Genomic DNA, 15,949 nt, shown 5'->3' on the forward strand with positions numbered 1-15,949 from the left:
TAAATGATATTGAGTAGCAAAAGTGGCACTCTGGGAAAGACTTTGAAACTTAGAGAGATAAGCATTTAGTACGGCAAGTACAGAACTGCAGAGCTGAACGGAATTCGAGAAACCGTCTGATCAATGTCCACGTTTGTATGGATAAGGAAACTGAGTCCACAGTGGTGAAAGGATTTAACCAAGCCAACCCAGCAAGGTTGTGGCTGAGATGGAATTAGACAAACTGGGTCTCTCAACGAACAGTACAATCTCTTATAACTATAGATTTCCCTACCAGCCCTATTTATCACCATCTTAGCCCAAAATACATCTATATCCTTAACAATGTGTGCCATCATGAGCCACTAAAAGAAACTTAACTATTAGCATAGATTTGACAGCTTTGGTCTTTGGTCTTAATTAACCAACAGCATGATAGGTTAGAAATGAGTGAAGAAGTTTACAGCAAGTTGGTGATCACTATACATTGTGTAAGACAGTTCAGTCGCTATACTTTAAATCCAACAATTATATTATGTGTCTTCTCTGCTTCTATCTATCCAGGAAACATCCAGTAGAAAGGCGAAATGTGTGTATCTGTGAGGGGCATCTTTGTACCACTCTCAGAAGTAAAGGTTGCAGAGATTAGAAGGGAAATGCAGGAAAAAGAGGAGACGGGATTTTCTCATTTCCTTGAAAGTCAGGACCTGGTGATATTAGTTATCTAAGTGTTTTGCTTGAAGTATTGTGAGTACGGGAAAGAAATGCACTCACACTCAAGTATAAGATTAAAAATGTCCTGAACGGTGACAAAATCATTTTAAAGTTAATCACAATTTTGGATTATTCCACCATCCTGTGCAGTCTTCCCCATATTCATTCTTACAACTTAGCGCTTGCTAGTTAACAATGTATACTGAATTGCTTAATTGCATTTCATACTGCTAGCAGACCTACCCTGTATTTGTCACGATCCTCTTCGGATAATGCGTACGGTTCGCCTTTTTGTCCTTTGGGTCCTTGAGGTCCCTAGATAAGCAACATGTAAAAAAAAAAACATAAACAACAACAAAACACAAAAAAAGTCCACTAACCTTTAACACACCTATAATAATTTGCATGACTGAAAGTTGAATTTTACAGACAATGTCTAATTGTTCTTAGGGCTTATTTAGATTATTTTGAACACCAATCACTATATTCAATCACAAGGGTGAGACTTTTAACTTCATATTTACCAACAGTATCTTTTAATCAAAGTTAAAATAGAAATTCTTCATAGGATTTAAATTATTTTCATGAACCCAAAAGAACCCTCAGTAAACTGTTCTTCTAGTCTACCAATATGTTATTTTTTTTCACATACAATTATGTGCTTTCTTTGGAATTATTGTATTAAAAAATATGAATTCATCTACTATTAACTGCCTTTTGTGGAAGAGATTCTGGGTCATTCTTTAAACTTTGAATTGTGTTAAGTATACACTATACGTGTACATATGTGTGTATACACATTGATATCTTTATATCTGTATGTAAAATTAATACTTTGAAGTTATAGCTATATTTATTGATAGTAAAATTATGATATTAGAGTAGAAATGAAGTTGTTTATTGGAAAAATGAACCACATAAAAAAGAGACAGATTATGCCGGGGGAACTGGAAAGGAGAGAAGGAGTGTGAAGAAAACTTCATCAGCTTAGGGTGGCAGCATGGTGAAGGAGCTTCTGAGTATTCTTTCTCCCACATTAAAATCTGTGTGTGTGTGTTTTTTTTTTAATAAAACATCTTACCAAATAAAATTTTAGTATAACCCATGGATTTGTAAGGTTTTGGTAGTGAGAGGGTAACAGTATGCTACTGAAAAAAAATTTCAGGATTCTCTGCTAAGAGCCTTAAAAATATACGAGGCCACAAAAAAAGATTATTATATGAAGGCTCTTTTTGTTAGAAAAATGGAATAAACTGTATTGTATATGCTGAAGAACATAATTGCACTTTCATGTCACAAAGGATCTTATAATTTACAAAGATAGTGACTAATAGTTTCCTTAAGTTTAAACTTTTTAATCTTAATTTTACTATTATAATATTATTCATCATTAATTTCATAGGATATGTGGTGGTGCAGTGGTTAAGAGCTTGGCTGCTAACTGAAAGGCCAGTGGTTTGAATCCACCAGCCACTCCTCGGGAGAGGGGTTAGCTTCTGTAAAGATTACACCCACGGAAACCCTACGGGGCAGCTTTACTCTGTCCTATAGGGTCGCGACAGCACTGGGTTTTTGTTTTTATCAGATCCCCACAATACCATGGGATGAACAATAGAAACACAAACCAATTATTTTCCATCTAATATTTAAAGAATTAATATAGAATATTAAGTTATTGAATCTTGTAAAACCTTGCCTTGATGTCTGCAGAAAAATATTAGCAGAGAGCTATGTTCCATCCTGACTGCTAACTAATGAGAAGGGAAGATTTTTATTTTTTTTACATTATAAAGCCAGGCTAAGGTATGTGCCTGCCTACACCCACTCCTGAGTCAACCAGATGCAATGTGCCCATCTTAGAAAGTTTCTTTAAGACAATCTCCTAAAAAGAGGTCCCCTTATAACCTGGTCTGTGATAGTCTTCCGGGATAAACTGTAGCCATCAATCCCATTAGCCCCAGGGAGTAGAGCTCAGGATATAGTACCTTTTATACATTTCCACTCACGCGCGCACACACACACACACACACACACACAAACCCCAAATCCGCTGCCTTTGAGTCGATTCGAACTCACAGGGACCCTATAGGATAGAAACGAAATGCCTGATAGGGTTTCCAAGGAGTAGCTGGTGGATTTGAACTGCCCACCTATTTGTTAGCAGCTGAACGCTCAGCCTGGAAACCCTGGTGGCGTAGTAGTTAAGTACTACGGCTGTTAACCAAGAGGTCGGCAGTTCAAATCTGCCAGGCGCTCCTTGGAAACTCTACAGGGCAGTTCTACTCTGTCCTATAGGGTCGTTGTGAGTTGGAATTGACTCGAGGGCAGTGGGTTTGGAGTGGGTTTGAACGCTCAGCCACTGGGCTGCCGGGGTTCCTTCCACTGCCAAGTATCCAGCAATTCAAGGTTCTAGAACTAATTGGTGGGGAGACAGTGGTGGTTCAGTGGTCAATTCCTGTCTGCCTTGCAGGAGACCTAGGTTTGATTTCTGGCCAAGGCACCTCAAGTGCAGCCACCATCTGTTTGTCAGTGCCAGTGGGGTCTTATATGTTGCTATGACGTTGAACAGGTTTCAGCAGAGCTTCCAGACTAAGATGGACCAGGAAGAAAGACTTGATTGTCTACTTCTGAAAATCAGTCAAGGAAACCCTATGGCCCCCGTGATCCACAACCCATCGTGGGATGGCTCCGGACTGCGCAGCATGTTGTCCCATAGCGTATGGGGTCGCCATGAGTCGGGGGCCGACTCGATGGCAGCTCACGACAACAGTGACAGAACTACCTGACCCACACGTGCGGTGGTAATACTCACAGGGTAGCCGGGAGGTCCCACAGAACCTGGGGGACCCTCTTGGCCTGCGTCTCCTGTTGTTCCATTGCAGCCATCATAACCAGGTCTTCCTCTGGGTCCACCTTGCCCTGGATGTCCCTGGAAAATAGAAAAATAACTTAACCTTTTAGCACGTTTGATTTCAGTTTTCATGTAACTGTGTATTAAAAAAGTTTTAAATATTCTCATAAGAGATATCCATGACATGAATCCATGAGAAAACATAACTCAAAATGGTTGAATCAACAAATGAAAGACTAAATAAATGAAGGCATGAGGGTGCAGTTCTAAGCAGGGACAGGCTTTCAAGACAAATTTCTGTTTCACGTGGGCTTGGCCAAGAAGTAAGCTGTCTTCAGGTTTTCTCCTGCCTAGTTTCATCATGAAAATGGGAGGACTGTCTTTTAATAAGGACAGGTATGAGAAGGTTTAAAACATCCCAGAAGAAGCTAGCTTCTTCTCAGGGATAACAAGGATGTCCTTATCAGTCGTGACAACTGAATTCTAGCTGGTTAGGTGAAGATTCCCCCATCCTAAACAAGATAGTCACAAAGACCATGTCATTTTAGCAATGGTTTAGCTATATTTAGAACTGATTTTCTCTCACTTTCTTTGGGAACACGAGTTTTTAGATATTAAACATGAAAGCATGTCAGCTATTCTGAGACATCTGGGGTAAGGGAGGCAACATATTCAAATGTCTTTAGAATAATTAGAGAGCGTCAGGCTGAATTTGTGGATATCTCACTCAATCTGATTCCAGGGCGCTGTAGAGGGTTAATCCTTTACAATTTAGGTACTACGTGACGACAGTCTATTTTGCTAGTTCTTTAAATAATAGATACTTAGATACATGTTTTATTGTTGTGGAATTTCTTTTAAACTTTGCTTTTATTGATAATAAACTGAAGACATATTCCAAAGTGATTTTTCAGGCCATGAGGATGTTTTTTAGATTTACTTGGAGAAATCTGCAAATTTCAACTTGAACCAAGTCCCACATCTTGCCCCCTGTAATCTGAATGCTGTTAAGAAATACCATGAAAAAGCAGAATTTCTCTTTTATTTGAGTGTCACTCTGCTTTGAATATCCAAAGTCACTGCTTTAACTGGAAACATCAGACAAAACATCAGACGGACTTTGCAGAAACCTTCTGGTGAATCAGAGAAATCCCGACGGCTCCCGTAAATTGGTGAGCTGTCTCTCTCAAGCATTAGGCTAGAGATAGCTGTCCGATAGCCTTTGAAGTAAAGACCTAAAGGGTCTCTCAAAGTCTGATATTTTAAACCCAGCCTGAGAAAACAAGCTCCCTAGCATTTTGCTCCACATCTTCCGTACTGGGAGATGCTGCTGGTTAAGATGTGCTGCCGAGCTCTGAATTCTCCTCCTGGATTATCTGTCTGCTGCCGGCCTTTCTTACTCACTTACAACGGATCTAAGCCTTTTCAAATTGCATGTGAATCTGATCTTCGTTTGAAATTGTGCTTCAAAGAACACTTTCAGTCATGTTAACAGTTAAACCGAGCGAGTGTGCCTCATACTGCTCGACATCTAATGAGATGCTTTTCTTTGTGCTACAACTGCAAGATTTCACCACACAACACCTTTTATACACGACTTCCAAAGAGCTATAATTATCCAGGTCCCATTCTTTAATGGATTAGCTATGGCAGGTGACATTTAAATTTACTTAATTTGTATTGCTAGAGCTCTGAGATTTCTTGAGTAGCACCAGGATTCTCCAGAAATCACCAGTTACCTGCTCGTCCTCACCCATTCCCTCATATGACAATTCCTCTGGTTTCTGCAATATTGGCTTTTGATGTTAAATGAGTATGAAGTTGAAAATGAATTCAGCCATGGCATGGATTAGTTTACAACTTCTTTTCTATAATGTCACCCCACGTAAATTCAGATTTCAATTTCTGAAAGACAGAACCGATTAAGGGTCCAAAGAATTGAAAAAAAAAAAGTAATCTAAAAGTGGGTGGTTTAGTTGTAGGCAGTTTGTGGGAAAAATACCGGGGCCAGGGGGAAACTCTGCCAATTTCTCAAAATTCTAGCTAAAGTCAAAGTTGTCTCCTTATTTGTTCACAGTTGTCTGCTGCAACTGATGGGTATGTTTGAGCTCATCACTCGGGTGACAATTAGGATCAATCACCAGCCACGTGGGTCTCATGTCTTGGTCAACGTAACTTCCATTCTTTGCTCTGACCATTTCCTCTACCGCTGCGAAACTCTTCTAGAATGTGGAGCTGAAGATCTAAAGAAAGAGGATGGATGTTCTGCGACCACTCTCCACCCATTCCCTTCTTTCTATTCTCCTGCCAAGTAGCAGCCCGACTTGTGAAGTCTGGACAGAAGAGTCTCTCTTGCCTTGTGTGAGTGTGCGTGCATGTGTGTGTGCACACGTGTGTCTGTGCCTGGGGAAGGAAGACGTGTACACGGAAGGTAAGAGCATAAACATCTGTGCCTATGCGTGGGTTCCTGAAGCAGATGTCTGAAAACCATGACAGTAGAAGGATGGGAGGCTGGTCAGAATGTGTGATAAACAGTGGTCCTGATGTTGGGGTCTGGCCAGCAAGCCACCCTGAGAAATCTGCTCCAGGATCCCTGAGAGGAAGGCTGTGAGTCAGGCTGTTTTGTTTATTTTTTTATGCCACAAGAAGTAAAGTAAACTAGGTTAGAAAAACACATTTTATTGCGTTTCGAGATTTTCCCATGAACAAAGCATGCTTTTCCTCTTTCTCAATTTATGTGTGGTTACTACAAAGAATTTGAGAAGCTGCACAAATGTTCAGCAGGGCCTCCTTGCCTCTGGCTTCTTTGCTGGACTACTTGATATTCAGGTTGTTTTATAGTTCAAACAAAATTTCAAGACTGACTTTTTATATTGAGCATATCTGAGTAACGCTATACCTTCTATTACCAAACAATATCTGGTTTTAGCAAAGTAGCCTCAATTCTGAAGCCAAGTCTAGAAGACAGTTTACAGAGGACACAATTCACCCTACACGTGACTGGATTCTGGGAGGAAAATCCGCATATATAGCTTATTCAGAATGTTTCTTTAAGCCATAACTGTATGGTTTAGAATGTACACACTGTTTTAAAATTCTGATCTTCCAAAAAACTTACAGGAATTCCATCAGCACCGGGGAATCCAGAAACGCCTCTTGCTCCCTGAGAAGAAAGCAGACAATCTTAATGGAGGCCCAAACATCCCGCAACCCGTCACCAAATTAGAGGAAATTTTAAGTTATCCTTACCACGTCTCCTTTTGGGCCTGTTATCCCGGGAGCTCCCCTTTCACCTTTGTCGCCTTTCCGGCCCTGCAATCCTGGGAAACCTTGTAATCCTGGGGGCCCGTTGTATCCCTGGGGGCCGACTGGCCCTGGTTGACCCTGTAGAAGCAGCATATGTTAAATTTCCACAATTAATAGCAATGAATAAACATTGTTAGTCGTGCTAGCTTTTGAAAGTGCACTTTTCATTCTGAAAGAGCTATATCCTCAGAGAAGATCATACATAAACCACTGCGTTCTGTCACAACACCAACAAAGCCACGTCCAGCTGAGAAAGAAGTCGTGTTAGAGCTTAAAAGGGGAAAACGGTATTAAAAGTGAGAAAGGAGTTATCCCAAATTACTAAAATGTTGCTATCGTGAAATAACATTGGGTTACGATGAAAAGAATCATTTTACTTGACTGCTTTTTGAAGTCCCTTCAGTTAAAAAAAAAAAGTTCCAAAAATGCCTATGATTTTTATCTCTATTTTTCTCAGTATAATGCATATAGTAGCTATGTGGATGTACACTGCATTCAGACATAAAAACGACCTCCGGATGCTTAGGTGACCAGATACACTCACCTGTTGTTCATACACACGCAAGTGTGCGTGTGAATGTGCATATACACACAGGGACAAAGGAAAGGACTCCTGACACAGACGAATGTGCTTCATGATGCCTCTTTGAGTGAACTTGTCTAACCCTTATAGAAAACCCTTTACTGCCAAGCTCAGCTTGCTTTAAAATTTCAAATTCTTATCTTGCCTTTAGCTTGAGGGAAGACTTGAGCCATTATTTCTTCCATTACCTGTAAGTAACCTCTTCCATATAAACTATCCAGTGAAAATGTTAGTCTGTCTTTAAAAGAATGTTTATAATGTTCCCTCAACATCCCCCATAGTTAAGGTGAAATGAACAATTTTTAAAGGCAACCTAAGATGAATTTTTTTTTCGATTTTTTGTTGCAGTAGTTGAGAATACACACAACAAAACATACACCGATACAACCGTTTCATATACATGTACCACTTAGTGACATTGATTAAATTCTCTGAGTTGTGTAACCGTTCTCACCCCCCTTTTCTGAGCTGTTCCCAAGATACAGATTTAACTTTATAGAGACACCAGGATAGAGGAATGTGGTGTGATCTTGCCTCTGAATTTCATCATAATTCTTACGCTGCCAAATCCTTTAGATGTTGGCCCCCAGGGGTGTAGGAAGAATGGAAGAAATTCCTTTTGGGCAGAAAATACTGATGGAGATTAGGATCGTGATTGGAGGATAAGATTAAGATGACCTACTCAAAGTTTAGGACACCCCTGCTTTGTCTAATCAAGATGATTTTTGCAAAAGCCTCCAGGGATCCATCTGGGCCAAAGTCAGAGTTTTAAAGATGGTAGGTTACTCCTGTTCTACGTCCCCCACGTTCCAGAAGAGTTCAGCCAACGCAGAAAATCAGCAAAGACTCACCCGAGGTAGCCTGATCTTAAGCACCATATGCAGCGGCAAACCCCATGTATTTTAATAACTTTTGAAGAACATTATGAAAGGGAGACTACTGCCACCGTTTGCTTCTTCATAGTTGAGGAGAACTGTGGTAAAAGATACACAGTCCTGACCTCACTTGGAAGGGTGTTGGACCACATGCCGTCCCAGGCTCATTCTAGCTCCAGTGCCCAGTGGTTTCATTACGCTGCATTTGTTGCAGGTTTGGAACAAAACATGCTTTGATTCTGATTTTTCCGACTCTTTCCCAGTTGTGCTCATTTTTGTTTTGTGGCTTCGTTAGAATACAGATTTCTTATGATTATAGATCACACCACAAAGCTTTCGAATACCCCTAATCACGCAGAGGCTCATAGTTGGCTAGTGTTTACGCCAAACATCCTTTGGAGGATAAAATGTTCCTCATTAGCGCTGTCATTTCTGTTATCCATAAACTTCATTTCTATCCAGTGGGACTGTGATGAAGAGCCAACTGAGAGAGGACATCGACCACTCACCAAAATGGAGTATTTGTGTCTGAACGATGAAAAGCCACACTCTTGTCTTGCATTCATTAGCCTTTCCTCAGTTCCTTTTGACTGGGGAAAGTGACTAATCACATCATGTAGTCATTTTCCTTCCATTGTCAGTAAACTTCTTTTTAACCTTTACTTCTTGATGGGAAGTCTGACTTTTGAGAATAAGACTGTAGTCTTTCCTTTCCTGAAGCATGGTGTCACTTTTTTTTTTTTTTATCAAGGTGAAATTCTCATAGCATAAGCTTAACCATTTAAAGTAAACAATTCCACAGTATTTAGTACACGACGAGGTGGTACAACCATCATGTCTATTTAGTTCCAAGACATTCTCGTCACCCCAAAAAGAAACCTCATACCCATTAAGCAGTTCCTCTCTCCCTCTTATTTCCCCAGCCCCTGGTGGCCGCCAAGCTGCTTTCTGTCTCTAAGGATTTGCCTATTCTGGGTATTTCATTAAAGTGGAATCACACCATATGTGGCCTTTTATATCTGTTTTTTTTTTTTTTATTTGGCATAATACATCTGAGTTTCACCCACATTGTAGCATTATCAGCACTTCGTTCCTTTTTATGGCAGAATGATATATCATTGTACGGATACACCACATTTTGTTCACCCATTCATGTGCTGATGGACACTTGGGTTGTTTCTATCTTTTGGCTATTGTGAACAATGCTGCAAGAAACGTTGGTGCCCAAGTATCTCCTTGAGTTCCTGATTTCAAGTCTTCTGGGTATGTACCAAGGAGTGGAAATGCTGGGTCACATGCTAATTCTATGTTTAACTTTTTGAGGAACCACCAAGCTGTCTTCCACGGCAGCTGCATCGTTTTACATTCCCACCAGCAATGGACGAGCGTTCCAATTTCTCCACTTTCTCAACAACACTGGTGATTTTCCTTTAATTTTTTTTTTTTACTATAACCATCTCAGTGAGTGTGAAGATGCCTTCAATCTTGAACAGTTCACCCTGGAACATTTCACAAAATTCAGTCCAGCTTCTGCCCCGGGGAAGGGCCAGGAAGGTTCTGGGGAGACTGTGAATTAGACACTAGTCCTCTGGGATTGAATCCCTGCTCTTATGTGAAATTAGAACCCTGTATTGCTGGAATTAGATGGATATTTATGTCACAGTCAAAGGATGCCCTAGGTATGTTTCAGTGATCAGGGGCTGAGATTTTCCCAAGGATATCCTGCCTGCCAGGGTAATCAAATGTGCTTGCAAAGACAGCTAGGATAATTAGGTAAATGCAAGGAATTTCTCTTCGTGATAGTCATCAACATTACTAACTTCCACCCTCTGTCAAAAGGCCCCAAGAAGGAAGGTTATTTCCATCTCTTCCTTTCTTTTTGCAGTAAGTGTAACAAAAATTACCCAAGAAAGAGCAGGAGCCTAGTTTAAACGTCTTTGCATAAATCTAGAAAGTTCCCACGTTTCTAAAGCTTCAAAAAGTCCTGCAGTGTACTTAATAAAAACGTTTCCACAAAATCGTTCTTATAAGCCAGCACACATTGTGGAAAGAAGCTGTAAAATCACGTACAATATCCCCCCGCCCCCCATATAGATGTATCAACTCCAAGGGAGGAGAATAAGCAGAACTACATTTAATTGTGTATATTCTGGGATGAAGCACTGTTACAGGTTTTTAAAAATGTTTATCTCATTTTGTCCCCATAACAACCACATAAAGTAGACATCAGCTCCATTCCAATGGAGAGTTACAAGGTTCAGAAAGGTTAAGTATGAAGAGCTGACTGTCATGCAGTTAGCTCTGCGGTTCTGGGATCGTAAAGTCTGACTCATTCCAGAGCCTTCCATCTTTTCACTACACCCCTGAGACTCCAAGTGTACTCTGTGGCCCAGCTGCATCAGCATCACCTAGGAACCTAAAAACCAAATGAAACCCATTGCCGTTGAGTGGATACTGACTCATAGCCACCCTATAAGACGGAGCAGAACTGCCCCATAGAGTTTCCCAGAAGCACCTGGTGGATTCAAACTGCTGACCTTTTGGTTAGCAGCCGTAGCATTTAACCACTGTGCCACCAGGGTTTCTGCATCACCTGGGGGCTTGTTAGAAAAGCAGACTCTCATGCTCCCCCAGGTCCCTAGGAGATTCCTGCTGGTTCAAGTTTGAGAGGCACTGCACAACACTGACCTGCTTTTCTCCTGACGTTCCTGAGAGAGGAAACAGCGATCTTTTTAACAAGAAAAATCTCTTAGGCACAAGGTTGGATCTCAGATCCAATTTTTATGCTGGGGAGTCATCAGGAGAAAGGTCTGGCTTTAGAAGTCAGGTAGAGAAAAATCTGAGAGGGTACTTTTTCCTTTTCCTCATCACTTTTGCAAAATGTTATTTCTAATTAAGTTTTTCTCGGTCTCGGGCTTCAGCGTTAGCTACAAGACAGAATAAATTTTGATCACTGTTAGGAGAGAGGGTTGTAATGCCTTTCACATCTTGAAACCACTACTGGAGGACGGTGGGACAGACAGGGTCAGGTTTGGGAGCTGCTGCCTGAAAAGGCAGAGAGAGTGAGTCCAGGCTTGAATGCACACTGCTTTAATACCAAGGCTGTGGACAGAACACACTCAAAATCCTGAGACACTTACGAAGCTTTCATGAATGTGAAAATTTCACTTCTGAGAAAAGGGGCAAAATAAAGTCAGATATATGCACATGCAGAATACCTCTGCAGAAACTTGAGACTGCCACGAAAATGGAGAGAGGCTGGTGATTAATCGGGACCTCCAGACATTCCTTCTACATTCATACAATCACAATGAGGTGCCTATTCCCATTTGTAACTTACTAACCTTAAAACTTGCCTTGGGTAAGGCAGTAAGAAGAGTTTCATTCACCAGGAAAGGATAAAGGACAAAATTTCCAAGGATAAAAACCACTTCCTTGCATATCAGGACTGTTAATCTACTGTACAGTATTTCCCTGGTCGGATAAGAATAAGCTTTTTAAGACTTACTGGCCAGCATCTGAATAGTAGGAAATCCCTTCTCCTTCCTAAGTTGTCTCTTCCTGTCTCGCCTTTTATGGGCAGCAGGCGCACCACCAGACAGCCCATATCCTCCCCAGTCCCTTGGGCCGCCCCTCCCTTCCTCCTCCGTTCTCATTGCATCCCATGTTCCAGACCTTTAGGGACCCTTGTGACCTCTGCAGTCCCTTGTGGTTCTCAGGGGATTCCAACTTAATCCCTAGTTAGTTTCTGCAAGCTGTTTGACACACCTCCTGAAATATGTAAAGTGGCTCAAAAGGTGGGCAGGGCTCCTTTTCATGATTCAGGGAAACAATTCTTCCATCAAAAATTTAGCAGTATTCACTGTTCTCAAGAGTAATCGGATAGCGTTGGTGAACAATTTTTAGATTACCCGGGCAGGATGAATGAATAGCAAATTCCAAGCTAACAGAATGTAAAGGTTGGCGTTTGTACAGTATGCTACACACATAATAACTCTCTGTAAATAATGGCTTATTTCCTATTTCACGCAACAGAGAGTTCATGTTCAATCTGCCTCTTTGTACATTTATCTTCTTAATAGGCAACAAAACATTAGCCCTGTCCCTGGTTACTATTCCATATTAAGTGTATTCCACTTACTTGAGGTACAATTACACGGAGTTTTAGGACTCCTCCTCAAAAATTATTTGACAGAGGTTTTGTACTAACACTGATGTAAATGTAAAAACATCCACATACGTAAAGACACAAACCTTGAACCTGACCTTACTCCATACATAAACATTTACTTGAAAAGGATCAGAGACTTAATATAAGTGCTAAAGCTATAACACTTTAGAAGAAAACATGGGAGAACATCTTTGTGACTCTGGGTTAAGCAAAGATTTCTTAGATAAGACACAAAGATCACAAACCATCCAGGAAAAAAGTTTTAATAGAATTTAAAAGTTTGATCATCCAAAGATTCTGTGAAAAAGTCAGAAAAAAAAAAATTAGACAGGCCACAAACTGGAATAAACTATTTGCAAAACATGTGTCTGATGAGTGATTTCTATCCAGCATAAAGAACTCCCAAATCTCAGAAATAAGAAAACAAACAACCCAATTGAAAAGAAAAAAAGGGTTTAAGATTAGAACAGATCCTTTATCAAAGAAGACAGACAGATGGAAAATCAGCACATGAAAAGATGCCAGGCATCACGAGTCACTAGGGAAAAGTGAATTAAAATCACAGTAAAATATAACTGAACGCCTATTAGAACGGCTAACACACACGATTGACAACACCAAGTGTTGATGACCATGCAGAGCAACTAGAGCTCTTGTTTATCGCTGGGGGGAATGTCAAATGGTGCGTTCACTTTGCAAAAGTCTGGCAGTTTCTTATAAATTAAACATCCACTTACCAGAGGATGCAGCAATCCTACTCTTAGGTATCTAATATAAGAGACATGAAAACATACGTCTACAGAAAGACCTGCGGGCCAATGTTTACAGCAGTTTTATTTACTTTAGCTAGAAACTGGAAACCTAAACGTTCATCAGCTGATCAATGGATTGTGGTATATCCATACAATGGAATACTACTCAGCAATAAAAAGGAACCAAATATCTGATACATACAACAATAGGGATGGATCTCAAATGAATTATGCTAAGTGAAAGAAGCCTGACATAAAAGGCTAGAAAGGCTCTGACACTATCTATAAAATGTTATAGAAAAGGTAAAACTAAGGTGACAGGAAGTAGACCAGTGGTTGCCAAGGCTGGAGGTGGAGGAAAAGGGTTGACTGAAAAGCCCTGTGAGGGAATTTTTCGGGGTGATGGACCTGTTCTACGTCATGACGGTGATGGCTATTACGTGACTGTATACATTTGTCAATATTCATTAAATTGTAGGTAAACGGCACCACGACAAACTAAGGACAAACAAACGAGGAGCCTGGTAAAGGCAGATTAAGAAGCCTGGCTCTGAAGTTCACTGAAATAGCACATTAATACGAAGTCTACTTGATATAGTCTTACCAAGTGAATTTATAAGATAGACGATATTTAGAAAAGGAAACAGAGTGTACACTCTTGAAGTGACATGTTAAAAAAACTTTAGCCAAATGGTTTTTGAAAACGTCTGCCAGGAAAATGAAATAATCTAAAGGGACCAAAATAGTCTAGTTTCCCTTGTCTGGAATCTGGTCTATTTGAGTCTGATACTGACAGAATTGCCCAGAGCACAGCCCATGGAACAGCGGCTTTGGAAGTGGGCTGGAACCAAATCAGATCAGGAGTTAAAGATAAGCACAAGATGTCCGGGCTTCCATTACGCTCGATCTTAATTCAAACAAACAAACAAAAATGGAGGGTGTCAATTACAATCCCAAGAAGCCAGTGAGGAGGCGCGTGGGATATTATATAGTTCTATCTGAATAATCTGACGTTGATAGCCTCACATTTTCAAATGGCAGAAAAGACGGGCTATCTCTCATGCTCTCCCCCATAGGACCAATAAGTCTGCAAACCTCTGCTCCTTGTTCTAAAAATACGCGCCCATGGGCAGTCTTACTAATGGCCTTTAGCCCACAGCGAGGCCAAGCTCTTTATAGTCTGGGTGTCATTTTGCCTGGCAGACGCTGGAAAAGCTGATTTTCTGGGAAAGCCTTTCACTGCCTCTGTGCTTTTAGCAATAAATACATTTTATTTTCTTAAATGCGAACCATTGCTCAATGGACCTACTTGATTTCCTAAACTTCCTTTTCCTCCAGAAAGACACGGGGCTTGGGTGTGACGGGTTGAGGGCCTTGGGGAGCCCAGGCAGCAGAGTGGAAGGGGCGGGAGGAAGACGGCTCAGGCCTCAGAGACACGTGTGGTGTTATTTCTAAATTAGCACCTGGCAATTCAACGGCCAGAGCGTCACCTTCGTATTGCCTTTATGCCATTATGTGTTAATAATACAGGGTGGCTCTGGGCTATATATTCACAACTGTTATGTGCCATAGAGACGATTCCGATTCATAGTGACCCAATAGGACAGAGGAGAACTGCTCCATCAGGTTTCCAAGGGGCAGCTGGTGGATTCAGACTGCCAACCTTAACCATTGTGCAACCAGGGCTCCATTTACACAATTAGAAAGTGACAGTTAGAATGGGAGGTGTCTATTGAATTACCAAAACCGTGAAACTACTAGTAATTAAAATAGCTAGCTAACTATGTTTATGGACTCAATTGTGTGCTATTAATTTTCATGTGCTGACAGTGTGCGTGCCAATATTTTACTGGTGTTCTTAGCCCATAAACTCATGTCCAAGACACACCTAATAGTAGAGATCGTGTACTCAAATTACTGTGCATTTCTGTCAGTGGCCGGCAGGGAGATCTGTACCTAGGAAGCAGCTCACAGCCCACTGAACGCTGCCTGCTGGCCATAGCAGCCACAGGAAATACCAGTTCCCAGGGCCTTCCAAATCTTGGCCTCCCTGCTGGCATTATCAAACAGGCAGCCAGTCTTTGACTGCAAACTTTTAGGATCTGTGGCATAGACCAGGAACAAAATCAAGAGCTCTATCTATTTTGCATTTAGACGAAACAGCAGTCGTAGGAAAGAATATCCTTGAGGTTGGCATTATATTGAGTTGGTTCTGTTAGGGAGGGAAAAAACCCCCTTGGCCAAGCAAGAAAAAATAGGTTAAGAGCAAAGGAAGCTTCCGGTTTGGCTGTGATACACAGCTTTCTTCTTCTGTTATCTGTATTTGAAATGCCCCTGAATAGGGCAAGCTTTAAATAGAGTTTTGAAGTGTCTGTCATTAGAAAATGTTTGACTACTTCTATTTCCCTCATCCTTGTCCTCCTAACCGTGGTTTTTAATTATTATTTTATCTTAATTAAAGTGAGTTTTCGTATTCCTTCTTTTCTAGATTTTAATGTTTAAATTTACGTGTTAGTAAAACTCGCTTTTGGTGGTGTACAGCTCTGTGAGTTTTGACAAACGCATAGAGCCGCGTCACCACTATGGTAATTAAGGTGCAAAATAGTCCCAACGCCCCTAGAACTCCCTTGTGCTGCTCCTAGTCGGACCCTAAACCTCTGGTAAATCATGATCTCTTCTCCATCCCTACAGTGTTGCCTTTCCCAGAATGGCATAAAA

At 40.9% G+C, this 15,949-nt stretch overlaps 1 protein-coding gene across 1 annotated transcript in view; it reads right to left on the minus strand.

The window, feature by feature from the left end:
- COL4A2 (collagen type IV alpha 2 chain) overlaps positions 1 to 15,949 on the minus strand; it is a 250,289-nt gene that overhangs the window by 101,373 nt on the left and 132,967 nt on the right. Inside the window, exons 5-8 of the mRNA XM_064275231.1 lie at positions 6,794 to 6,928; positions 6,663 to 6,707; positions 3,506 to 3,622; positions 937 to 1,008 (exon numbers count right to left, since the gene is read on the minus strand). Coding sequence (XP_064131301.1) covers positions 937 to 1,008; positions 3,506 to 3,622; positions 6,663 to 6,707; positions 6,794 to 6,928 — 369 coding nt within the window. The remainder of the gene's footprint in view (positions 1 to 936; positions 1,009 to 3,505; positions 3,623 to 6,662; positions 6,708 to 6,793; positions 6,929 to 15,949) is intronic.

The sequence above is a fragment of the Loxodonta africana genome, chromosome 23, assembly GCF_030014295.1.
Source record: "Loxodonta africana isolate mLoxAfr1 chromosome 23, mLoxAfr1.hap2, whole genome shotgun sequence".
Classification (NCBI taxonomy): Eukaryota; Metazoa; Chordata; class Mammalia; order Proboscidea; family Elephantidae; genus Loxodonta; species Loxodonta africana.